The sequence below is a fragment of the Fukomys damarensis genome, unplaced genomic scaffold, assembly GCF_012274545.1.
Source record: "Fukomys damarensis isolate Sample0158 unplaced genomic scaffold, DMR_v1.0_HiC HiC_scaffold_33, whole genome shotgun sequence".
Taxonomy (NCBI): Eukaryota; Metazoa; Chordata; class Mammalia; order Rodentia; family Bathyergidae; genus Fukomys; species Fukomys damarensis.
In genome coordinates, this window is record NW_022900945.1 from 40320766 (window position 1) to 40347724 (window position 26959).

Genomic DNA, 26959 nt, shown 5'->3' on the forward strand with positions numbered 1-26959 from the left:
AAAAAAAAAAAAAAAAAAAAAAAAAAAAATCAAATAAGCTTTTGGAGTGCAAAGTTTAAATTTTTCATTTTAAATTATCATGCAGACATAGCATTCAAGCCATGCTATGGTCTATGGCAAAGTCTTTAATTCTAAGAGGAAAACTGTACCATCAAATATTGCATCACACAGCTGCTGCTGCTGCTTCTACAGTGCCATTAAGAAGGGAGGTATCTTGTTGCATTCAAAAAAGTTTTGAAATTAACAAGTTTCTGATGCAAACACATTTACCTTCTATCCTGAAACAAAATTATGTGACAAAATAGTACCATACCCTTGGGTTTAAGGGAAAAAAAGGGCCTATGCCATGTAATGAACTAAGCAGTTTTCCATTCACCTTTTAACTCCATAATGATCCTTAAGTGAAAACAACCATGTACATTTTGAGAAATGGATCAAATCTTGACCTCTGTAAGACAAATGATGTAACAGGAAATTGTGAGAAGAGCAAAGTAATTTCTGAACACTTATATTTAATCTGGAAAGGACTTGGTTGTATTATATGTAGTAAGAGACAAAGTATAATTCAGTTTCAGTGTGTATATAAAACTTATTTAGGCAGAGACCAAGGAGTGCATGTAATATAAACCGTAAACACATCATCCACTTGACTTGGCGTGCACACCAACAAGGTAAGAGCTGTTCTGCAGACTTTGGCAAGGAAACTACATACAGCAGGTCACAGCAGCACAAGCTCACATGGAAGACTGAAAGCACTGCAGAATACCACCGCCCAACACCTCCTATCAACAGCATACACCAGAGTAAGGGGCCTCCTCCTGCTAAACCACCTCTCAGTCTGTGTTCTTCAGATTTGTAGTAGACAATTCAGCAGTCTTAAGTCTCTGTACTTTCACTGCATAGACTGACACAAGATGCTCTCTAGCCACTGTAAGTCCAGAGGGTTACAGTTCTGTCTGCAGAAGATGATAGGAAAGAAAGATCCTGGGTGTGCCATCTGCACTGAATCACCTTGTCCTTGTGCTCACCCACCACCATGATAGGAAGCTGCTTAGTGAGGTCCCCTATATTAAAAAAGAAAAGAGATTGTTCATTTACAAAACAAAGTATATGCATTGATTTTAGAGACTTTCTGTTGCTTTAAGGTACTACTGTGAAAGGTTTACACAGGGAAAGATCACGCTAGTAGAGTTTGGAACATACACAGCAATCACTGGGTAACATCTGATACAGCCGCCACTCTCTGGGAAACTCTCCACTTGATTTCTCCCTAAGTCCAGTGCCATTCCATCTTGGTCTCTTCATTGCTGTTTTCCCTTTGCCTCCTGACTTAAAGTTTACTGAATTCCAGTGAGTCAGTTGCAGATTTCTCCTGTTCCCTAGGTACCACACTTTGTCTGAAACTTCATCTTGTACTTTGGCCACTTACAGACTTATAATTCATACCCGTTTTTTTTTTTTTTCCAACTTTGACTTCTCTACTGAGGTCCAAGCTAATATCCATTTAGTCATTCGATATCTCACTTGAATGCCTGATAGTTACCTTAAATTTAACTCGTCTAAAACAAAACTCTTGATCTTTCTTGCCCAACTCTGTTCCTCTCCCGCCCATTTTCCTCATCTCAACCAATGGTGCCATCTTGCTCGTGCCAGGAACCTAAGAATCATCACTGATTCCTGTTTTCTTCTCCCTAAATTTAGTCTTCTGTCTTTCTCCTTTGGTTCAGTAAGTTTCCAGCCACCTTGGCTGGTATCCATCATTTATCTAAGAATGATTCATTATAATAAATTTTAGTATATGTGCTGCCGAAGCAAGCACTCATTGTAATAAATTAACAATAAAAATAAGGTTTACTTTTACTTAATAATTTGCTATAACATCTCTTAGTGCTTTCTCAGTAATCTGGCTAATAAAATTATATTTTAAAATGTGATAGAGTCAACCACACCAGACTAACAAAAAACAAAGACCCCCAAATAAAACAGGAGAGAGTAAAAACAAAGAGGGAAGTCAATCTCATTCACCTTGTAGGTCTGTCACCTTTATTTTCATATCATAAGAGCCAGTTAGCAAGTAGTGAGCTCCAGGGGAGAATCGAACAGAACGAACATCACTGGCATGAGGGTGGTAATTCTGTACCATTCTTCCTCCTCTTATGTCATACAACATGCAGCTAGAATCTTCTTGACCTGTGGCTAACAGACGGCCACTGGGATCTACAGCTACAGATGCCACTGCACTGCCTGAAGTGAGGGAATAAAAGAGTCAGTATAGAAAGCTGATATAGCTAAACTGCAACGTAGTCAATTATGTGAGCCACACACTATGATTTAATGTTTATCAGCACTGATGAGACATGAAAAACCCCTAAACATCAGTCAATAATTATTGTTTTCTTCAGACAAGAATAAAGCAAGATTCTGTAAGAAATAAGTCTGTTTTCTCATTTGAAAGAACCCAGAGAACAGCAATATCAATAGTGCAATACCAATCCAGTGTTTTCACTTCTGGGTTAAGGGTACAGCTTAGAGCCTGGTTGAGGAAATTCAGTAACAAATTATGCTTTGGGACAATAGCATAGGAAATGTCCTAAAGCAACTCATTATTTACTATAAACAGAAAGTGAACAGAAAATAAGCTGAGTCTGAAGGCTAGAGCTCTGATCCTACCTGCATTCTCAATGGGGTGTTTATTACCCCAAAAAGACACAAAATTTTTCTTGGGAGGTAGGGTGTGATAAATTCCTAAACATTAACAATAGTTTGTGGGCCTTCCAAAGTTCAACTGTAACAAAATCTTATTCCTTAGAGGTCAATTATAAAAATAAGATTAAAGAACACTGCTTTACACCAAAGTAGTCTGGAGCCAGACATACTGGTGCACACCTGTAATCCTAGCACTAGAGAGGCTAAAGCAGGACTGCCATGAATTTGAGGCCAGCATGGACTACATGGTGAAATCTGTCTCAAAAAATAAAAACAAACACACAAAGAAAAAGTAGTCTAGAAAGACTTCACAAAAGAAAGGGACATAAGTTATATCTTGTAAAGCAGTAAATAACACAAACATCTACATAATTTAAAATAATCCTTTTTTGAGATTTTGACAGAAAAAAGGCAGGCTATTATGATCAGGAAGAATTACATGAGAAAATGTTTAGAGTACAAGTCTAAAAAAACGCTGAAAGGCAAGTAGCACCAGTAATCTAGCTAGAGCATCTTGGTTTGATAAAAGTTAACATTAAGGGCAGCTTGAAGCTGAGATATAAAAGGCAGGGTAAGCCAGGTGTGGTGGCACACACTTGTAATCTCAGCACTCAGGAGGCTGAGGCAGGAGGATCGCTGTGAGTTCAAGACCAGCCTGGGCTACATAGTGAGCTCCAGGTCAGTCTCAACTACATAGTGAGACCCTGTTTCAAACAAAACAAAACAAAACAAGAAAAATGCAGGTTAGGGCCAGACCGTCAAAACTTTGAGTTCCAAACTATAAGGCTTGGACTTATTCTGTAGAGAGTAAAGCATCATTACCCGTTTCTAACAAACAATGACATGATCTAAGAAGAATTTTGGAAGGTTAATCTAAGTGAAAACATGTATCAAGTTAAACGGAAAGACTACAGAAGGGAAACCGCTGGGAGATCAGAAAAAATAATGAGACAATGAGGGCCTGAATGAGTATGATTTTTCCAGTGGGAAAAATTAAAGGATTAAAAACCTTGAGAATTACCTGTCTGGGGAGGGGCAAAGAAAAAAAAAAGTAAAAACAAGTCCGAGATGTCAAAAGAGCCTTCTACATACTAGCTTCCAATAATTGTTTAAGATGTCATTTGTCTGCTTGATCAGTGCATGAGGACGTGAGAGAACCATCATCAAAATTCGGGAAGATTCGGGAGGTGATTCACAGGAGAAATATACTGCAATTAGTTTTATACATGCAAATTTATGGTGTCAACAGAAATTCAGGGTCATTTGTTCAACAACATGACTGGATCACTATTCCTTTGATGTTTCACCTACTCTAGAAAATAAAATATAGCACTGCTGCTTGAGTACAACTTAGTATCTAATGAAGGAGATAAGTTATAAGAAAACAGACATAATTTTAAATAGTGATGAGTTCAGCAATGGGAAAATAACAGTGAGGTCCAAAGTCAAAGTATGTTGACAAGGTGATATTGAAGATGAGACTTAAAGATAAGAAGGGTCTAACCAAGAGAAGACAAGAGGAAGAAGATCTTAGGCTGTAGAAGCAACATGTGAATTCATGGGAACAGCCTGGCATGTTCCAGGAACTTTTAAAGGGAAAAAAGCAAGTGATCCAGGGCCGGGATTTAGCCCAGTGGTTCCACCGCCTGCCTTGCAAGCACTAGGTCCTGAGTTCAATCCCCAGTACCAAAAATAAAGCAAGTGATCTGAGATGAGACCAGAAGGGTATATAAAGCCAGATCAAGCAGGGCCTCTTACGTCATGTTCAAGATTCTGCCCTTTACATTAAGAGAAATGAAAATTCATCAATGTCTTCTAGGCAAGGTGTGATGTAATCAGATTTTTTTCTTTAATGTACTCTATAGCCAGGCATGATGCAACATGCCTGCAATTCCAACATTTTGGGAACCTGAGGCAGAAGGATTACAAAATCAAGTCCAGCCTGGGCAACTTACTAACAAGGACCTGTTTCTAAAAATTAAAAAATAAGCCATGATGTAATCTCAGTGTGAAGGCCCTGAATACTACAGTGTCAATCCCGAATACTACAAAGAAGAAAAAAAAAAAAAAGTACAAGCCTGGAGATTTAACTCAGCGGTTCTGGTGCCTGCCTAACAAGCGCAAGGTCCTGAGTTCAATTCCTGGTACCAAAAAAAAAGGTTCTCTAGGACTGGGGACATCCTAGGACTCTAGGACTGAATGGCAGAGCACTTGCCAAGCACAGTACAAGACCATGGTTCAATCCTCAGCATAAAATACAGACAAACAGGAAGGACAGGAAGGAGAGAGGGAAGGAGGGCTCAGACTTTTGACTGCTGTATGGATCAGGGACAGAAGAAGGAAAAATCAGAGTAGAGCAGAGTAAGGAATTTATTGCAGTAGTTCAGCTGAGAAACAGTGGAAGTTAATCCTAGAGTGGTGGCAAGAAGAAAACAAAGTTCATGGATTTATGCTACAGTTTGTATAAGAGTCTCACCAAAGATCCGTGTGTTAGAGGCCCGCCTCTAGCTCATGGTGCTATTGAGAAGTGGAGGAACCTTTAAGAGGTGGGGCCCAGCAAGGCATATCGTGCTAGCCTGTATCTCAGCACTAAGGGAAGCTGAAGCAGGAGAATCAAAAGTTCAAGTTCCACCTGGCAGCTTAGGGAAACTGTTTCAAAATAAAAATAAAAAAGGCTAGGGAATATAGTTTAGTGGTGGAGCACCCTGGGTTCAATCCCCGGAATGCAAAAGAAAAAGAAAAGAGGTGGGGCCTGGTAAGAGGTGTGCAGGTCACTGGGGTACCCTTGAAGGGAACAATGAAAGCCTAGGCCCTTCCCTCTCTTTTTGCTCCCTGGCCATGAGGTGGGTATTTTGCTTCATCACATGCTTCCAACATGATGTACTGCCTCTCCACAGGCCAAAAGCAAGGCTAATTATTTAAGTACTTCTAAAACTATAAGGCAAAATAAATACCTTTCTACTCATTCAATACTGGAGATTGAACCTAAGGCCTTTGCACTGAGCTATCTCTAGCTATTTTAATATTTTGAGTCAGGGTCTTGCTAAATTGCCTACAATGGACTCAGTCTTACAATTGCCTCAGCCTCCCAGAGGGTTGGTCTTATAGACATGTGCCACCATACCTGGCCAATTTTTCCTTTTATATGAGGTATTTTTTATCTCAGGTATTTGCTATAGTGTTGGAAAGGTGACTAACAATTTCAGATAGATTTCTGAGGCTGAAAAAACAGGATTTCTTCATGGATTGCATATTGGAGGGATGGAGAGAAGGAAACAGAAAGACTCCAGGATTTCTGACATGTACAATGGGTGGGTGGTACATATGGGTGAGAAATTATAAATTAATACTTTTGTTAAAGTATGAATATCTTATATAATATCCAAAAGGAGAGATCAAGAAGAGTTAAATTAAAAGTGTGGATGCAGAATAGGTTTGGAATAGACAAAAAAAATTAAGATCTTTCAGCATATGAGTTATACTTAAACCCAGGCTATGAATCCAATCATCCAGTGAAAGAATAAAGATTAAAATCTGGAGCCACAGGGAATGTCAAAAGTTAGAGGCCGAGCAGAGGTAGATGAGCCAGTAAAGTAGTTATACAAAAAAGTAAGAGAAAAGTGGAAAGCCCAAAAGAAAAGTGGAAAGGTCAACTGTGGTTCTATGCCACTTCGAGTGGAAATAAAATGGATATAATGATTTGACAAGATGAAGTCTGCTGGTGATCCTGAAAAAGATAGCATCTGTCAAATGGGTGTTGACAAGAACCAACTTGGATGGAGTAGGTTAAAGAATGAGGGTAAGAGCCAGACATGGTGGTACATGGCTATACTCCCAGAATTCCAGGAAAGTAGAAGATCACAAGTTTGAGCCCAACCTGGGAAATTAAGCAAGATCTTGTCTCAACATAAAAAATTAAAAAGTTTGGGAATGGAGTTCACTGGAAAGGCTCTGGATTCATTCCCAAGTTCTGCAAAAATTAATTAATTAATAATCAAAAGAATGAGTAAGTACGGTAAAGAAATGGGTAATAGTATTTATAGGCAAGACTTCTGAGATAGCCATGTAAGAAAAGGAAGCAAAAATTAGGATGAGAGCTGAGAGGGGTATGAGAACATTATAAAAGAAACTTTTGGCAATGCTAACTTTGTAAAGTTTTTGTATGTATATGGTACAGAAGAAGAAAGATCCAGTAAAGAAGAACACAATTCTGTAAGAGAAGGGAGAGAAAGATAAAAGTCTGAAATGAAGAAAAAAAGGCATGAAAATAATCTAGACAATGGAATAATGTGAAGATAAATTAGTAGTAAGTTTATAGAAACTAAGCAAATGAAGCACAAATATAATTACTAACACCAAGGAAAACAAAATAATATGCAAAAACAATTTATACCATTTACCTAGTTAAAATATGTAAACAATAAATAATAATTTAACCAAAACTGATATAACTACAATGAAAAGATGTAGAGGGAAAGAACGTGTGAAAGAAAAGGATGACGGGGGTTAGAAAGGGACATCTTTATCCTTTATCGTTAAGAAGTCAAGAAATAACCCTAAAAGCTTATGATTATAATTCTGCTACTTAGACATATGAAAATGAATACCCCAAAGAAACACACTAGGGCCAGGGATTTAGCTCAGTGGCACCACACCTGCCTGGCAAGCGTGGAGTCCTGAGTTCATTCCCCAGTACCAAAAAAAAAAAAAAGAAAAATGCTATAAACTTTAAAAATGATTGCCTCTAAGAAACAGGAAACAAAGCAGAAGTTGAAAGGTAAGAGCCAGTTCCAAGGGGATCACTGTTTTCCTTTCTTTTCTCCCTTCATCCCTTTCTTTTTTGCGGTGCTAAGGTTGAACCCAGGGCCTTGCACACGCTATGGAAGTTCTAAATCACTAGGCTACATCCCCAGCCCAGTGCTGTTTTTCTTCATAATCCCTACAGAGCTGTTTGATTCTTGAAACTGTGTTATGTATTTATTCTGCTAACAATATAAGCTACACTATCGATGGTCACATATTCACACACACAAATATTAATCATACACCTGTGGCTTTTATTCCAGGCTCGAATTTGCTGTAGGAAATCATATCTCATTTGAATGGAAATATAGAAAAAGGTTCATGAAAGTCAAAAAAATAAACAAGGCATCTAAAAATACCCATCAAAAAATGTAAAGCAGCCTATTAAAAACAACAAAGGAAGAAAGGCATTCTAAAGTACAATAAAGACAATGGCAGAAAACTATGTCACTCTTAGATATCAGTGTTTTCAAAGGTGATATAATGCAAAGAACAACATCTTCAGTTTACATGAAACCATCCAAGATAACTGTAGAGTATGAAAAGCACAATTTGCATTATATGCTACCATTTGTCTGTGTGCGCACATGCTTGTGCGTTTACCAAAGGGAGATTATTATATCAATAAACTTCCTGGTTCTTTTTTTGGGTTTTTTTTTTCTTTGTTTTATTTTGGGACAGGGTCTCACTACGTAGTTGAGACTGACCTGGAACTCACTATGTAGCCCAGGCTGGTCTCAAACACACAGCGATCCTCCTGCCTCAGCCTCCCGAGTGCTGGGATTACAGGCGTGTGCCACCACGCTCGGCTCTTCCTGGTTCTATATCTACAGAATATTTCTAGAAGAATAAGTAAGAAACTGTTCCTTTAGAGGGAAAAAAAAGGAATAGGAGCAAAAAGAAAACAGTATACTCTTTTGTTCATTTTCAATTTTTGCCATGTGTATCATTTTTAAAAATATTTTTAAAGTTTTGAGTTTTAAAGTTGCCCTGATAATAGGTTTGGGGACATGATATTTAATCTCCTTGGACCTTGGTTTCCTAAACTAAATTTCTACGAGTAAGGTAACTGATGAAAGTGTTTTGAAAGAATTAGAAAGAATCAACAAAATGCCAAGTATTTATTTCATTGTTTCTATTTTCTTTATATTGCAGGAGGGTGCTTGCTTCAGCAGCACATATACTACATTACAAGAGGAACAAGTAGACTAGTGTAATTTTACATTTTCTTTTTCACATACATTCACTTAAAATAAGGGAAAACCTACCAGTTCCATGGAATGTTGTGCCAACAACTCGAACACAGCTTGGTACTCGAAGATCCCAGAATCTAACAGTCTTGTCTTGAGAACCAGATGCAATCATCCAACCACTCCAGGTGTAAAGTGCTAAAATATGCCCTAAAAATGATCGCATACTCAATTACTGCTATGGGAAAAGTACCTTTCCACAACATGTCCAAATCTAAATACTTTTCATCACAGGGAAAAATGACTGTCTGATAGATCAAATATACTATATGTTAGACATCTTCTACAGGTACCAAACAGATTAACAATTAAAATTCAGCAAAACTGCACAATACCAAAACTACACTCAAACACAAATTTTAAAAAACAAAGAAAAACAACAAAAAAACTATACTTGAAAAAGAAAATCTTTGGTGACTCCATTAGTACAATAGACTCTTTCTGTATGCCAGGACACCAAAACTAGTACTGAAAAAAATTATCATTTGAAATGAAAATTGCGGCAACTTTCCCATGGAAAAGACAGACCTGGAATCATGCCTTAATGCTGTTATTTACTAGCCTTATAACACTGAGCAAATTATTTTACCCTTTCAGCCATACTTTCTTCATGTATTAAAAGAGATTAAAACTTCATACATCACATGGTTGTGAAGATTAAAGAGGGCCAGGGATTTAGCTCAGTGGTTCCACTGCCTGCCTTGCAAGTGCAAGGTCCTGAGGAGTTTGATCCCCAGTACCAAAAAAAAAAAAAAAAAAAAAAAAAAAAATTAGAGTTATATGCATACATAAAGGACCTGAACACAAAGAAAAATATCAGTGTTAGTTACCATTACTGTTGTTATGCAAATTTCACAATTTAAATTTTTGAAATGAAAATTTATTTTCTTGAAATGATCCACTTTGATGAAATAAACCTATTTATTAAAACAAATAAATGGGTGAATGTAACTGTACTGTATACCTAGAATGTACCAATAAACTCAATAAAAATAAAATAAAAATAAAACAGATGGGGAAAAGCACAAACTAAACAACACGAAAAATACCACTTGAGACTGATTTACATACCAGTATGTCCACTCAAAGCATGGAGACCTTGTCCTCTTTGACAATCTGTTGTATAAATGTTACAATCCCCTGCTCCGGCACTTATTAAAATAGCTCCACCACTTTCTGGACCTTCCATAAATGCCAAGTCTCTAATTGTCCCATCATGCATACTAAACTCCAGATCTGGTCCTGAAACAGCAGTAAGAATTAAAAAAAAAAAAAAAGATGTGCTCAACCTGAGATTGCTTAATTGCTTCAAAACTGGCCAAGAATAATAGTAGAGTAACATGGTTTATATTTTCACTTAAAGATTAATATTATAATCAACTTCACTTCACTTAGGGCACAGAATTCAAGGAAATCAAAATATAAGTTCAGTTTTTAGAATCCCTAAAGGAGAGCTATGTTTTTGTCTTTTATCTCAAAGAAAAAGATATAGAAGACAGATACTCTCTAGAAAATGCTCCATTAACACAATGCTGATAGTTATGATAAGGGCTTTACTGTTGTTGTTGTGTTTTATTTTTTGTGGTGCTGGGGAATGAACCTAGGGCTGTGAGAATGCTAAGCAAATGCTCTCTACCATTGAGCTGTATTCTCAGCCACTAAAGGTTATTTTTCTGATAATAATTTTCTAAAGTTCAGGTACCATACCATCTGGATATCTACAGGAATTTACTAAACAATCAAAATGCGAAGAAAACAACAAAACGACCTTTAAGATTATATTTTTAGATTTCATTAAAGACAACAGATACAATATGGGGGAGGTATAATATACACACTGCCAGGATAGCTACCACTTATATGCAGTACTTGGGCCTTACCTGTTGCATTACAAGTCTCTGCATTGAAGGGCAATACTTTGACATATTTGTCGTTTGATCCTGTTGCTAATAACTGTCCACAAGGACTCCAGGCCACACAGTAAATGGATCCTTTGTGATGTTTATTCCTTTTGAAACGTACCACTGGCTGCTTGGGAGTATCGTGTGCACTGAAAAGAAAAATTACATAAGGATATGTCACCTTCTTGTTTGCTAAAATTAGTTAATATAACATTCTATATTATGGTTGTTCTTGAAGGAGGGAGCAAAAAGTGTATTAGAGAACAGATTCTTAACAGCTTTTTAAATCATAAACGAAAATGAGTATAAAGCATATTTAAAATCTAAACAGTTAAATTATAAGCCAATATCACACTAATCTCATTTCAGATCACATAGGGAATAGGATATATAGCTTTAAGAATCTCCAATTTGCATATTTTTCATGGATTTTAAAACTCAAATAAAAAGGAAAAGACAATAAAGCTTCCAAATTAGAAAAATTCAACAAACTTTACTAAACAATTAGTATGAGCAGTAGGGCATGGTGGTGCATTCCTGTAATCCCAGCACACTGAGAAGCTAACATAGAAGTGCAAGTTCAAGACCACCCTGCACAATTTAGCGAGACTCAACTCAAAATAAAAAGGGATGGATATACTTCAGTGTAAATGCCCTAGATTTGACCTCCAGTACCAGAAATAAGTAATGAGTGGACAAATTATTGAACGTTAAGATCTCTTTCTAGAGTTTAAAGTCTAGCAGAGATAGATGTTATCATGAGCACCCACATACTGTAAGACTGTTTTAGTGCAGTGCAGTTCTGGACCTTACAGGATAGGGAGAATTTTTACCAAAAAAAACAAACAAACAAAAAAAAAAACAGTGAAGGAAGGTGAGCCACTTCAGTGAAAACAAGACACGGTAGGTAAAGTGCTGCTTAAGCATGCAGCATGCGTGGCACAGAGTGGGGCTAGCGTGCTAAATACAAGGTGAGGTATTGAGATGTATGAGCGGGGTGCCAGTGGCTATGCTGTACATGTGCTGCTGAAGTGAGCACCAGAGGCTCTGCTGTAGCGGGTCCCAAATGCCACGTTCCTCAAGAGTTTGGCCTTCAGTGACAGTCACACATTGGTTTAGTAGAGGAACAGCATCGTTTGCATAATCCAAAACACTACTATTATATACTAAAGATTTTTAAATTAAGTATAACAATAAAATAATCATTTCTACGTTAGAAAATGTATATGTTTCTAGAGATTCATTCTGAATGACAAAAGGGTAAAGACAGTACCTAGGATTTACTTTAAAATACTTTAAAAAGATGAATGAAACAACTGTGATAATCTTGAGAACTATTCTTTTTGGTATACTTGTCTCTACTACTGAGTAAGAATTTTTATAATTAAGAAAAATTTCCAAAAGTACAACAAATATTGATAAATCTTCAATACCTACAAAGTGTTTAATATTGATCTAGAGAACAGATCAGATCAAAAGATTTTTTCATCTGTACTGCCAATTTATCACCAACTCCTATTTATCCTTTATTTTATAATCCATTTTGTTCTATTTCCAGTACCATCACACTAACCATCAACTGAAACATCCTCCTACCTCTGTCCTAACATCTGCTTTTCCTACCACCCAATTCACAGCCAAAGTGATCTTCTCAAAAGAACACTTGTTCTGTTCACTTTCAGCAGCTTTTCACAGCCCTCAGCATAAAATCCATGACTGCTAGAAAGCTCTGCAAGTTCATGTGGATCTCTATGGCCTTATCACACTGCAGTTCAGCATACTCCAACCAATCTGAATGTTTCAGTTCCTCAAAAAGCCAAACTTTTAGCTGGGTACAATGTCACACGCCTGTAATTGCAGCAGTCTGGGAGCCTGAGACAGGAGGGTAACAAATTCAAGCTCATCTTGGGCAACTTAGCAAAACAAAAAATTAAAAATTCCTCAAATAAAATTAAGGCCGGGGATGTAGCTCAAATAAGTGAGGAAAAGAGGGGTCAGAAATGAAGCTCAGGGTAAAGGCCCTGGATTCAAACTCCAGGAATGAACAAACACACACACACAGCCTCTTTCTCACCTCATGTTCTCTATTAGTCTCTTCTCTCTCCCCACAGTTATGCTCTATTTATCCTCATCTCTCAGCTTCACTGATGCCTTTTCCTCATAGAGCCCTTTTTCTGACATGCCAGGTTGCACCTCACTCCATCCTTAATTTATTCTTACAGAAGGTAATTTTTCTTCACAACACCTACCATCACATTTATTTATTTTTGTGTTTACTGGCATAACCTCCATTTTACCCTCTAAATGGGAAATTCTATAAAGTCAACAAACACGTTTGTTTTGTGTACAACTAGACCTAAAACCTAGCACACTGGAGTTCAATAGATAGTTGCTAAATAAATGCATCTTCATAAAAGCCAGTTTTTCCATAGTCTACAAAACATCTGTACCAGAAGAAGAAAAAAGCTGAGAAATAGCTAACTTAAAATCTGGTTAACTCTACACACACAAGTCTTTGGCTCTGCCTTTATAATTATTGCTATTTTCTACTCCCTTGTCTAGAATTCTGCCTTTTCTCTGTCATGGATTTCTACTTAATATACAATGAGCTAATAATTATAACACTATGACCTAACATAGGTCCTATTATTCCTCTTCCAGTCTTTAAGTACTATCTTAGTCTAAAAGTCAAAATGACTGATTTTAGACATATAGACAGCTTTAAAAAAAAGTGCAAATAACTGAAAAATCCCATAATTCTGTTTCCTAAATTAGGTAACATTTGAGTATTTTTTAAAGGCTAAAATATACTGTGACATGTAGCACTTTTTATAACTAAAAGTTTTAAAGATTATAGGTTTTTGTGTATTTTTGTCTACTGGTTTGAAAACAATTCCTTTTGTGGCATTCATTTCACTTATCATAAAATCTACCAAATAGATATTTTTTCCTTTTTTTCCCAGTACTGGAGATTGAATCCAGGGTCTCGTGCATGCTAGGCAACTGCTCTACCACCATGCTACATCCCTAGCCAATAGTGCATGCTAGGCACTCTACCACTGAGCTATAAATAATAATAAACATGTCCTCTTTATTTAAGACTTGTGCTCACTATGTAGTCCAGGCTGGCCTGGAACTTGTGCTACCCTTGCCTCAATCTCCCAAGTGCTGGGATTACAGCATGCACCACTATACTCAGCTTTTTTGGGGGGTGGGGGTGTTGAGTCAGGGTCTCACTATGGAGTTGAGACTGGCCTGGAACTCACTATGTAGCTCAGGCTGGTCTCAAACTCACAGCGATCCTCCTGCCTCAGCCTCCCGAGTGCTGGGATTACAGGCATGTGCCACCATGCCCGGCCCCAGATTATTTTTAATGATATGTCTTTAAAGACATGGCTTATTTTCAAATCCCATAACATGGTAAAATAGTGTTAAATCATTGCTACATTAATCAAATAAAGACTTAATTTTTGTAGGTTTGAAATGGTCAAATATCAGAAATTTCATATAGTTCTCTGAAACTACTTTAAGAAACGTTTATTTTCTCCATCAGTATACAGCCTTACTTTATTTTTATCTTAGATAACTAAACTGGAATATAAGAGATTTTCCAGATAAAAAATAAAATATAAAGTCAGAAATAAGGAAGACTAGAGTACTAAATATTATTTAATTTAAAATTTTTATGGGGGAAATCGTAAAATTGATCACTGAAGTATATTTCCTAAGCATTAAAAAATAAAGCTTAAAGGAAGAAAGACTTGAAACCCAACTGAATGGCAATTACAACAAAGGCAAGAATGGTAATACAAACAAACCATCTATTCTTACCTTGGATCAATTACTTCTGGATAGGCACATACTCTCAGAGTTTTTGAATTTGAACCAACGGCATATAGACTACCACCTGGATGAAAAGCCACTGCTCTAACAGCTTGCGTGTCTTCTAAGGTATTAATACAAACAAACTGCTTTTTTGATTTGTCATCCTATGGGAAGAATGAATATAAAAGTCATCCTATAAAAAAATGAATTTGAAAGAATTTATATTCTATTTATTTACTCATTCGTTTGTTTATTTATTTATTTATTTTTGGCTACCGGGGATTGAACTCAGGGCCTTGCACTTATTCCTGGCCCTTATCCCATTTTAAATTCATTTGAACTGTATTATTCCTGTTTGTTCACTTCACATTTATTACCTGTAATATTTTATGTAACAAATCCAAACTAACCCTGTTTTTTTTTAATCATTGCTAAACCAAAGTCAGACAGTTCATAAACATGCAAGTTTTTCTTGATTAAAGCAAAATATAAGATTAAATATGCATTCCCTTATTAAGTTCTCTTTAACTGAAGGGGAAAAATAGGTCATAATACAGACATTCTAACAAAAACAACATAGCATCATTTGAATTTAGAAGAGAATGTAACTGAGCTGTCAATTGGGAAGCTGAGGTAGGAGGATGTGTGACACCAGCCTGGGCAAAAGTGAGACTTCTTCATTAAAGAAAGGAAGAAAAGAATGGAAATTTAAAAAGGGAGGGAGGGAGAGAAGAAAATAATGAAGAAAGGAAGACTAGTAAACCAACTTAAGGTTAAAAAAGAAAGTTTACTGCTATCGCCATCAATGAATACTTTCATATTTCAAACTGAAATTGGAAAATGCTATTCTAAAACAATAAAAATGATTTTAATCAGAACATTTTATTTGAGTTTCATGTTCATTTTGAACTATCTGTGCACAGCTCCCTTCTAAAGAAGTTGAAATAGTTCTCTATAAAAACTTGTACAACTGCTATTGGCGTCAGCTGAAAGCATACTGTCACCTTGATCATGACTGACTGGACCTGCAACAGGGAAATCCAGACAGGTTGGGGTTAATGAACTCATCCAAACTCTGTCTGTGAGAAGTATACGTGTCAAGTGCACACAAAAGTCAAATCACTTCAGCTCTGGTTGTATCCCCAGAGCCCTGGGACTGTAATAACTGTACCAGTGAAGAGACTATGCCTCTCATTACCCAAATTGTAGCATTTGTGTTTTCTTATCGTGGTTTTGTTCTGTGGTACTGCAGATTGAACCCAGCGCCTTTGCACTGAGCTACATCCCCAGCCCTTTTTTGAGACAGGTGGAAGTAAACCAAGCTGTGCTGCCTCAGGTACCCAAAGTGCAGAGACTACAGGCATGTGCCACACCTGGTTCCACCCAAGCCTTTATGTATCCTTGCAATACATCCTCACTGGGACAGCGGAAGGCAAAACTCTTATCACACTGTTTTTCTTATATAACTGAATTGTTATTTACATATATTTAACTAGAAATGTTACATTTTCTACCAATCCACATAGAAGGAAGTGAATAGCATGGAGAAGAGTAAAGCAGAGGAATGACTGTATGGCCTATAGCACATTGTTAATTAATTACTAAGGAAGGGTTACTGAATAAAAAAAGCCACAGAATTTGATTTTATTTGCCATTCTACAGTGTTTTAAATTTTTAAAAATTTGTAGCCATTTATAAAATAGGAAACTTCACACAAAAATCTCAATTTCTAGCTTTTCTTAAAAACCAAAAGAGGGCCGGGGATTTAGCTCAGCAGTTCGGTGGCCTGCCTTGCAAGCGCAAGGACCTGAGTTCAATCCCCAGTACCAAAAAAAACAAAAAAACAAAACAAAACAAAAAAACACCAAAAGAACTACAAACAATGGAGTTACATATGTCTTTGTACAGGGATAAATATTCTTATGCACTTATGAAAATGACTGACTTCATCTATATACTTGTTTGATCCCCTATAAGCATCTGAAAAGCAACTTTGTTTACGGGGTTAAATTTTGAATTTTCTAGAAAATAAGATATTAGGAAAAGATATCTGGTTCCAAAGCAAAACACAGATAGACCGATGAGAAGCCCAACAGATATATCTGAACAAACAAATCACGAAGTTCAGAGAACCGTTCAGAATCCTGGTTAGAATCCCAGTTAATGTGCCCACTCACTACTGGGCCATTGACATGAAGTGCTTTCTAGAGCCACCTCTCCACTTAGTCCAGTGAGAGGTCTACCCTGCGGTAAATACCATATCAAAAATAATGACCTTTCAAGCTGGAGATGCAGCAGCTCAGAGGTGCTGAGCCCGTCTGGCAAGCGCAAGGTCCTGAGTTTGATCCCCAATACCACAATAAACAAATAAATAAAGACCCTTTCTAAAAAAATGGTTTATTTGAAGTGAGAATTCCTTGATGACATTGGCAAATGTATATAACAACACTAAACGCTGCTTCCCCAAGTATTACCTCTTCCCCTCTCGACCGTGAAAGACTCCCTGAAGAATCGCCAAGAGATGGCTTAGTGACTGGGTGATCTGCAGAGCTGTGGGAACAGAAATTCAAGTTAAGTTTACTCTGAATAGCAAAACGAAACTAAATTAATGTAGGCCTTCAATCTTTAGTTTTTCCTTTTAGCAAATAATTCTTGCTAACTCCACTCAGTACTACTTTCTGGAACATTTGAGAGGCCCAGGATTCAGTTACACCAAGGACAGTTGTAAGAAGGAGATGAAGAGTCATTCTGGAAAGAAGATTAAATTCACACATTTTACAGTAAGAAGTCAAGTACCCCTCTTTTCCTTAGCTCCAGCAACCTGTTTGCAATGCTTAACTGCTTGCTACCCCAACCAGACCCTGGAGACTGCTGTTGAGGAAAATTATCTGACCCAAGAGAAAAACTAACTGAAATTGAGAGTTGAGGATTCCTTAGTAAAACAATATTTCCACTCAGTCACTTTGACTTTTGTGAGGCCAAAGGTAGACAAATCCACCTATGTGTAGCTCTTCCTTCCAGTAAGTTTGTATTTGTGTGTGTGTTTGTTTTTGTTTGTTTGTTGAGACAGAGTCTTGCCATGTAGTGTAGACCAGCCTTGAACTCACTATGTAGCCCAGGCTGACCTCAAACTCAAGTGATCCTCCTGCCTCAGCCTCCCAAGTGCTGTGATTACAAGTATGTGCCATCACACCTGGCTTCTCTCTCTTTTTAAATGTCTTACTCACTTAGCCTAAGATTTCCAGACAATTAAACATTCTAAATAAAAGTTACAGACTAAAACTGAAAAAAGATCTCAGAATAAAAGCAATTCAGGGAATAAAGCTATAAAAATATAATTATAATCCTTACAGACATAAGGAAATAATGAATACTGGAAATAAGAGCGTCAGCTATTTTTTAAAAGAAAAATGTAGAGAAATAAGAGCCTTTGAAAATGAAAATATGATGGCAGAAAAAAATTGAAAATGAAGATGAAGAAATAGCAAAATAATATTTTCAATTTCTCAAAATTTAAGTTTCCAGCTTTAAAAAGTCTATGAAGTATTCAGCAGAATAAAAGAAAATAGATTACTTTCACATGATATATTTCACACACACATCAGGAAAAAGGAGGAATTGAAAAATTCCAAAATAGAAAAAGCAAGAGGCCTCATGCAAAGGATCAAGAAAATAGCATCAGACTACTTAAAAAGAACACTGAAGCCTGAGCAATTAAGACTGTCTCCAAAAAGGGAGATTTGCAGTAGCTTAGTGGTAGACCACTTGCCTAGTATGTGTGAAGTCCTCAGTTCAATCCCAGTACTGCAAAGAAATCCAAAACAAAAAAACATTGAAATTAGAAGATCCTGTAGCAGTGCCTTATGAAATACTGAGGGACTATTTTCATCCTAGAATTCTGTACTAACAAATCAAGCATGACATACATTGAGCACATTTTTAGACAGCACGGTCTCAGAAACTTTACCTATGATATATCCCTTTTCAGTAAACTACATGAGATTCTACAAACAGGCTTCAACATGGGGAAAAGGCAAAAGAAATCCCAGAAAAAAATGGTGAGGAAAGTGCCAGGATTCTTTAGATCTGTATGAAATGTTCTAGGAGCAACAAACATGAAGTGAAGCAAGAATGATCCTGGGGAGGGCTGGGGATTTAGCTCAGTGGTGCTGCCGCCTGCCTCACAAGTGCAAGGACCTGACTTTGATCCCCGATATCCATCCCCAAAAAGCATGATCCTGGACAGATATCTCCCAGGAGGAAAAAAAAAAATGAAATGCAAAAATTACTGATTTTTTTTTTTTACTACAATGAGAGGAGTTTTATGATTTTATAGTTGTCAAAGCATTTGCAGAGTTTAAAAACAGATGCTAAGAGCCAGGCGTGGTGGAGCACGCCTGTAATCCCAGCACTCAGGAGGCTGAGGCAGGAGGATCGCTGTGAGTTGGAGACCAGCCTGGGCTACATAGTGAGTTTCAGGTCAGTCTCAACTATGTAGTGAAACCCTGTCTCAAAAAAACAGATACTAAGAAATTAAGCATGTGTGCACACCAAATTAAGGCAATTTCATACAATAAGTAGCTGTATGAGAAGGAAATGTCATCATACTATATGACCCAGTTATAAATAATCTTCACAAGGACATAGTAAACACTGAATACTGACTTTAATATATATATATACATATATATATACACACACACACATATATATATATATATTCATATATATGAAAGAAGTAGACAAAGTATAATGTGAGTTCTTTCCCTATCATTCTATTTGAATGATAGGGAATCACTGGAGAATAAAAATGGTAACAGAATCATGTTTTTCAGAAATGTGGCAATATACAGCAAAAGAAACACACAAGTGGGTCGAAAATAGCAACTTATAGGAAATTTTTAAAATGGACAAAGTTGGGTAGGACAGATGACTGTTTAATTTTAAGCCTTTGAGTACTATTTGGTTTTTTAAAACCATATATGTACATTATGTTGATAAAAATTTAAATTTGAATTTAAAATTTAAGTTATAGTTTGGGAGTAATCAAAACCAGTATATGCGAACTGTAATAAAGAAGTAATATTAGAGAAACATACTTCTGAAGTAAAAGTAGCTTGATATTAATTATAAGGCTAATTCCTATAAACATCCAAGTGCTAAAAGCCAGTTACAAGGGGACAGGGAATTAGCTCAGTGGTGCCACCACCTGCCTTGCAAGTGCAAGGGCTGGAGTTCAATCCCCAGTACCAAAAAAAAAAAAGCCAGTTACACATATTTTAAATAAACCACCATGAAAAAAGGTCTATGTTAACAACAGAAGAAAATGCTTTCTGGGGTGAGGTGGAATCTCAGCACTGTTTTCATTTGCATCTCTCAAATGACCAGCGATGCTGAACATTTTTTCATATGTTTATTTGCTATTTCTACTTTTTTGTTGGAGAAATGTCTGGTTCATTTCAGATGCCCTTTTGTTGTTGTTGTTGTTTTTTGTACCAGGGATTGAACCAGGGATTGAACTGGGACCCTTGTACTTGCGAGGCAGGCGCCAGAACCACTGAGCTAAATCCCCAGCCCCAGATCCATTTTAGATTGGGTCTTTAAATTTGAGAGGTTTGATTTTTTTTTAAATTCTTTATACATTCTAGATAACAGATCTTTGTCTGAGGAATAACTGGTAAAAAATTTTTCCCACACTGTGGGCTGTCTCTTCACTCTGTTGTTGCTTTCTCTTGCTGTGCAGAAGCTTTTTAATAAGAAGAGATCCCACTTGTTGATTCTTTGTGCTAGTTCATGCGCAACAGGTTTTGTTCACAAAATCTTCCTATGCCAGTGTCTTCGAGAGTTCTACCCAGGGTCAGGGATTTATCTCAGTGGCAACGTGCTTGCCTTGCAAGTGCAAGGTCCTGAGTTCGATCTCCTGTACCACAAAAATCTTTTTTAAAAAATTAAATGAAAAGAGTTCTACCTAACCTCTCTTCCAACCAGTTTAGTGTTTCTGTTTTAATATTTAGATCTTTAATCCCCTTCAATTTTGGTTTAGTGCATGGTAAGAGATATAGGTCTAGTTTTAATCTTTGGCAAGGTGAAATCCAATTTTTTCAGCACCATTTATTAAAGAGGCTATCTTTCCTCCAGTGAGGGTATTTGGCTCCTTTGTCAAAGATGAGGTGGCTGAGTGTGTCTGGAGTTGTTTCTGAATCTTCTAGTCTGTTCCACTGATCCTCACGTCTGTTTCTTTGCCAGTACAATGCTGTTTTTAATCACAGTGGCTTTGCAGTATAGCTTCATGTTGGGGATTGTGATTTTGGCTATCTTGTCTTTGTTGCCTTGAACTGCTTTTGCTATTCTAGGCATCTTCTGGTTCCAAATGAATTTTTGGACTTTTTTTCTCATCTCACCTCACCCCAGAAGGAATGGCTGCTATCAAGAAATCAACCCATAACAAATGCTGGCAGGGCTATAGGAAAAAGGAACCCTTCTCCACTGCTTGCGGGAGTGTAGACTGGTGCAACCGCTGTGGAAATCAATATGGAGATACCTCAAACAACTAGGATTAGAGGCCCTATTTGACCCAGCTTTTCCCCTGCTAGGTTATCTTCCCAAAAGAATTAAAAGAATCATACCACAGCTATATATGTGCACTCATGTTCACAGTGGCACAGTTTGTAATAGCTAAATCTTGGAAACAGCCCAATTGCCCATCAACTGGAGAATGGATAAAGAAAATATGTATTTTTTTTTAATACAGTACTACTCATCCATAAAGAATGAGAAACTGGAGACATTTATAGCTAAATGGATAAACACTGAGGCCATATTCTTAAGTGAAATAAATAAGACACAAATATGCAAACACTGAATAGTTTCTCTGGTGTGAAAAACTGAAAGTGTAAATGAGGATCAAAATGTATAACAGATGATGTGGGGTGTTTTTTTTTTGGTTTTTTGAAACAGGATCTCACTATGTAGTTGAGTCTGACCTGGAACTCACTATGTAGCCCAAGCTGGTCTTGAACTCACAGCGATCCTCCTGCCTCAGCCTCCTGAGTGCTGAGATTACAGGTATGCGCCACCACGCCCGGCTATATAACAGATAATGTGAAACAGGAAGAAAAGGAACAAAGGGGAAGGGGAGGGAGAAGTGGGGGGGCAGAGGGAAAGAAAGAAGGGAGAAAAAAACATGAGAAAAGGAAAAAAATGAAAACAAAGTCTTTGTAAATACAGAGGGGTTGAAGGGAGGGCAGGGGAAAGGAAAAAAAAATAAGAACCAAGATATATTATGTAAAGGTAAAAAGTCCCAATAATGAAAAAAAAATTCCCAATAATGAATGTTAGTATACTGTATACCTAAAATGTACCAATAAAATTAATGAATTAAAATTTATAAAAGAAAGTGCTCCTTAACCTTTTCCCCTGCATAAATTAACACTTGTTTTCTAATGATAGCAAGATAAAATTTGTCTGGCAGTGAAAACATGCCAAGTCTTCAATTGCTGAAGTGTCAGAGCTACCAAAATTGTTTTCCTGCAATCATTCTACCGTGTTATAAAACATCCTCCTGTGTCCAAAAAGTCTGAGAGTTTTAAGATTGTTGAAAGATGCCAGTGGCAAGAAAAAGAGAAATTCAAGGAAAATATATACTCTAAAACTTCAGGAAGTCTAAGATGGCTTATAAAATTGCTTAAAGAATCGCTTTGGTGGTGGTAAGGAAGCAAAAAGAAAAACAAAAGGAAAATTATGACTATAAACATATTCAGAAGTTGGTAAAATCGAATATAGATAAATGAAGGCAGTTCAGAAAAAAACTTTTGGAGGTAGTGAGCTCTAAATACTTTTCTTTTTAAGGCCCCAAAGAGAAGCTCAATTTTCTAAATTTCTATTTATTTAGTAGGAAGTTACTATTTCCAGGTTTTACAAAGTTGAGCACTTACATTTGGTTTCCAGTAGGTGACTCCTCTAGCAAAGGGATGTGATTTATTGATCCAGGGTTTTGAGGCGTGCTTGTGAGAATATTTGAGGCATCATGTATTAACCTCTGACTGGTATCTTGGGGAGGTGTAGCAAAACTAGTCACAGAAGAACTATTAGATCCATTGCCTTTGCTCCCATTACACTGCTGGTTGAGCACTGAAACCTCATTACCAAGGCTATCCATTCCAATATTTAATTCACCAAGTTTTTGAATGGACCTATAAAATTAAAGAATGCAAGTAATTTAAAACAAAAAATTACATTCCTAATATATTGAATATAAACTTTGAAAAAATGCATATATAACATATAATCTATGATAAATTTGTGTTAAAATGATTATCATTCTATTTAAAATACATTCAAGATGCTAAAAGGTCCAAAATTTCCCATAGTACTACACAGTACAGGAGATAAGTATAATAGCTTTTTAAAAGCATTTTTTATCATAAAAACAGAAAAAAAATTCTTCCCCAATGTAACTTCAGTTTAATTTTTAATTTAGAACAACTTGCGATTAGGGGTATATAGCTCAGTAGTACAATACGTGCTTATCATATAAAACATAAACTCTGAATTTCCAAATATAGTCAAATGTAGCATTACCACTATTAAAATTTTCACCAACAAAACAAGCTATTTCATTCCATCTATCTGTAGTAAAATGTCAACTAGGAAATGGATGGCTGTAATAGGCCATTATGGAGTAAAATTAAAGCAGCATCCCTACAATTCACTTACGCGTTTTCATTCACTCACTATTTTCATTCACTGATAGTTCATTCTGTAAGTGTGATTTGCCAGGCTTTGATCTAGACATTAGAGATAAAAGTGGTAGGAAAACAAGAAGACTAAGGGTTGTTTTCTTCTCTGGTCTCTCCATCAGTGTGGCCTGACTCCCTATTTTGGGCTCAGGGTTATAAAAACAAAAAGGAGGCTGCCGACCTTCCTTAAAATTTAAACCTAGGAGCTGGGCTTGGTGAACCATGCCTGTAATTCCAGCAGTAGGAAGGCTAAAGCAGAAGGATGTGAGTTTGAGGCCAGCAATGTCATGTGAGACCCTATTTCAAACAAAAGATTTAGACCTAAAACTAACCCAGTATTACTTCCCAGAGCCTAGAGTCAACATGAGAGGACCAAAACAAGACACATGATTACTAAAATGTGTTGGGGTTCACAGAATTTCTAATTTTCTTACATTAAATACTGTGTGTGTATATATTTTAAGGTTTTTTTAAAGACTCTAAAAAGCAATCAATATTATTAAAGGAATTGGCCTTTGCTAAATGGTTATCAGTTACAAATTTTAATTAGGCAGCATTTCTCAAGTTGTACTCTATGAAACATTAATCTTGTGAAAAGTTCCCCAGAAAAAGGGGCCTGAGGTCTAATAAATTTGGGAAATACTGAATTAAGTATAAAATATCCTTAAAATGCTAGCACATCATTTTGGCATAATAAGGTTGGATGTTTGTTTTTTGTATTTTGGTTTTTTGTTTTGTTTTGCTTTGTTTTTTATTTTTTTTGAGACAGGGTCTCACTGTAAAGTTGAGACTGACCTGGAATTCACTATGTAGCCCAGGCTGGTCTCGAACTCACAGCAATCCTCCTGCCTCAGCCTCCCGAGTGCTGGGAAGGTTGGATGTGATAAGGGCAGAATATGTCTATATTAAGTACCAAATCACTGATATCAGTTATAATTGTATTAATAAAAATAAGAAATATAAAGTAACAGTGTAGTACTGTTAATAAAAATCCTATCAAGTGCCCAGTGCAGGATGTGTCAGTAGTCTTAGCTCCTGGGGAGGCTGAGGCAGAAAGATCTGTTGAGCATAGGAATCTGAGGCCAGCTTGGACAACATAGTGAGACTATCTCAAAAGAAATGACTATGGCAGAATAGTTTTCTATTGTGTGGAGGGGGAGATGAAATGAAAATAGTAAAAGAAAACCTTTACTAAGTAATAGCTGAAATTTTAATAAGTTCTATTACATAACATATTTGTCTTCCTCTTATGACTCTTGGAAAGAAGCAGCAAATTTTAAATCTGCAAGCAATGATCTGCTGCAAGAATGATATGGAAGAACAAAATATTAAGGGGGAAAAGTACATTTTAATTTAAAGATTCTATTTCAATTGTTTGTCCTTGGTATTGCTCAGGTGCCTTAAACTCCTGGTGCACACTCGGATACATACAACTAAGAGTCTAGAAAAAAAGAATTGAACAAAATTATTATATAAGGTGGTTGGGAATGTACCCTAGTGGCAGAGTGCCTGACCATCAGTCAGGCTCAATCTCCAACATCACAAAACAAAAACGAAAACCCAAAATTACATGAAAGGGTCAGAAAATAAACTTTAAAAAGGTTAAGAGAATGACAGAATTTACGTGAAACAAATTTGCAAAAACTTACACAATTATAGACTTGGATACCTTATGGGTTTTTATAACACGTTCCTTTCAACATAATTTTAAATTGATCACTAAAGAAACTGAAAACATGTGGAGAGTGGTGGTGCACACTCACCAACCTACCTACTTAGGAGGCTGAGGTGGGAAGTCTGATGCCATACTGGGCAAATCAGTAAGACCTGGACTCAAAAGAAAACAAAAAAGGCCTGAAGATGTGACTGAGGGGCAACCATGAAGTCATGTGTTCAACAGAGACAGAGAGCAGGGAGGGGAAAGAAGACAGGAAGGGGAGGAAGGAGGGAAGAAGGAAGGAAACAAGCTAGTTTGTTTTAAACTGCACCTAAATCATTTAAGTATTTGTGACTATCTTTTAAAAAAGGATAACCTTTGAACAGTCTGACTTATTGTGAGGAAGCCTATCTCTATGATTACTGCAGTCACAGAACCTTGCCACCTCATATTCTAAATCATCACTGGATAACTTCTTTCACTGAAACAAACAAACTGTTTGGAAAGTCAAACTGCACCTATGAATTTTATGGATATGAAGAAGACTTTCAAAAACGTAAAGTAGCAATTCATCAGAGGAGGGTAATTCTGACAAGTACTGACTTGGTCTGAGTTGGTAATAAAATGGTCTCTAAATGAGTAGAGGCTTAGATTCTTTTTCTTTTTTCCTTCCCTACAGTACAGAGGATTAAAATTAGGGCTACAGTTGAGTTATATCTCCAGCCCTTTTTATTTTGAGACAAGATCTCACTATTGTTGCCCAGGCCAGCTTCAAACTTACAATCCTCCTACCTCAGACTTCCTAGTAGCTAGGATTTCAGGTGTGTGCCACCATGCTTAGCCTACTTAGACTCTTGAGATTATCACTACAAACACTTACTGGGTGAAGGTTTGAAGACAGGATCGGTTTTAGGCTCACTGACTTGAACAACAGAGTGTGAAGCAGAAGAACTGAGAGTCACCACTGTAAGTGCCTAATCATGATCATGGAACCAACACTATATTTCCTATGTGCTAGGTTCTCAAATACCCTTAGAACAGAAACTGTTCTAAGTACTTTTACATGTATTATCTCATTTAACCTTTCAATAGCCTTTGTTCATTGAAATAAAGATATAAATAATATGCATACATATTTTGGTTTATTGACTTTGTTTTTTGTTTTGTTTATTTATTTTGCAGTATCAGAGATCTAACTCAGGACCTTGCACTTGCCAGGCAGACACAGTGCCACTAAACTACAACTCCAGCCCAAAATTGACTTTTAAAAACATGTATATTCCTCCTACAATTTAAAACATTACTGTTCATACCATTTGGGCCAAATTATAAGAATTATCTTTTATATATTAAATCCAAAACAATCTTTAGAGGTTTTTCTTTTGTTGCTGCTGTTGTTTTTGTTTTTTTATGATAAGGTCTCACTGTGTTGCCCAAGTGAGCCCCCAGGATCAGCCTCCCAAGTCTTAGTTAGAAATATAGGGACACACTACTGTGCTTGGATGAATCTGTAGATGTAAGCACTCTTAATAACTATAAAAATAGCAGCAACCAATATGGTGTTTACAATGTGCCAGGAACCATTCCAAGCACTTTACATAGATTAATTCATTCAATACTTATGGCAGCTTTGTGAAGTACATGAGGAAACAAAATGAAACTAAGTAGCTTCCCCTGAGTCAGTGGTGGTGAACCTATGGCATGTGTGTTGGATCAGGCCATTTATCATCACTGAAAGCTCTAAAAGGTTCACCATCACTGCCCTAGGTCCTCAAATACCCTGGTCACAGCTGGATCCACCTGGCAGTTGAGTTCCAGCCTATAGGATGAACTACCATTCTTTTGCTCTACTTGTTTAGGGGAGAAGGAAAAAACTAAACACTCAGTATATGGTCAGAGGAAAACACGACAATTCCATGTGACACTTTTAAATGACAAGGGAAGTTGCAGTTGTTAAATTCTTTAAATAGCTTCAAAATAATTCCTTTCTAGGCTGGGGATTTAGCTCACTGGTTCCACCGATTGCCTTGCAAGCGCAGGGACCCCAGTTCAATCCCCGGTACCAAAAAAATAAACAAA

The 26959-nt window shown here is 36.8% G+C and overlaps 1 protein-coding gene across 2 annotated transcripts in view; it reads right to left on the reverse strand.

Moving 5' to 3' along the window:
* Window positions 1-696: 696 nt before the first annotated feature.
* Window positions 697-26959, reverse strand: part of Wdr47 (WD repeat domain 47) — a 62917-nt gene continuing 36654 nt past the window's right edge. For both annotated transcript variants that reach the window (XM_010605953.2, XM_019204811.2), the window contains exons 8-15: window positions 22420-22677; window positions 16960-17035; window positions 14492-14649; window positions 10640-10809; window positions 9831-10001; window positions 8778-8909; window positions 2026-2244; window positions 697-1064 (exon numbers count right to left, since the gene is read on the reverse strand). In XM_010605953.2, coding sequence (XP_010604255.1) covers window positions 922-1064; window positions 2026-2244; window positions 8778-8909; window positions 9831-10001; window positions 10640-10809; window positions 14492-14649; window positions 16960-17035; window positions 22420-22677 — 1327 coding nt within the window. In that variant the 3' untranslated portion in view covers window positions 697-921. The remainder of the gene's footprint in view (window positions 1065-2025; window positions 2245-8777; window positions 8910-9830; window positions 10002-10639; window positions 10810-14491; window positions 14650-16959; window positions 17036-22419; window positions 22678-26959) is intronic.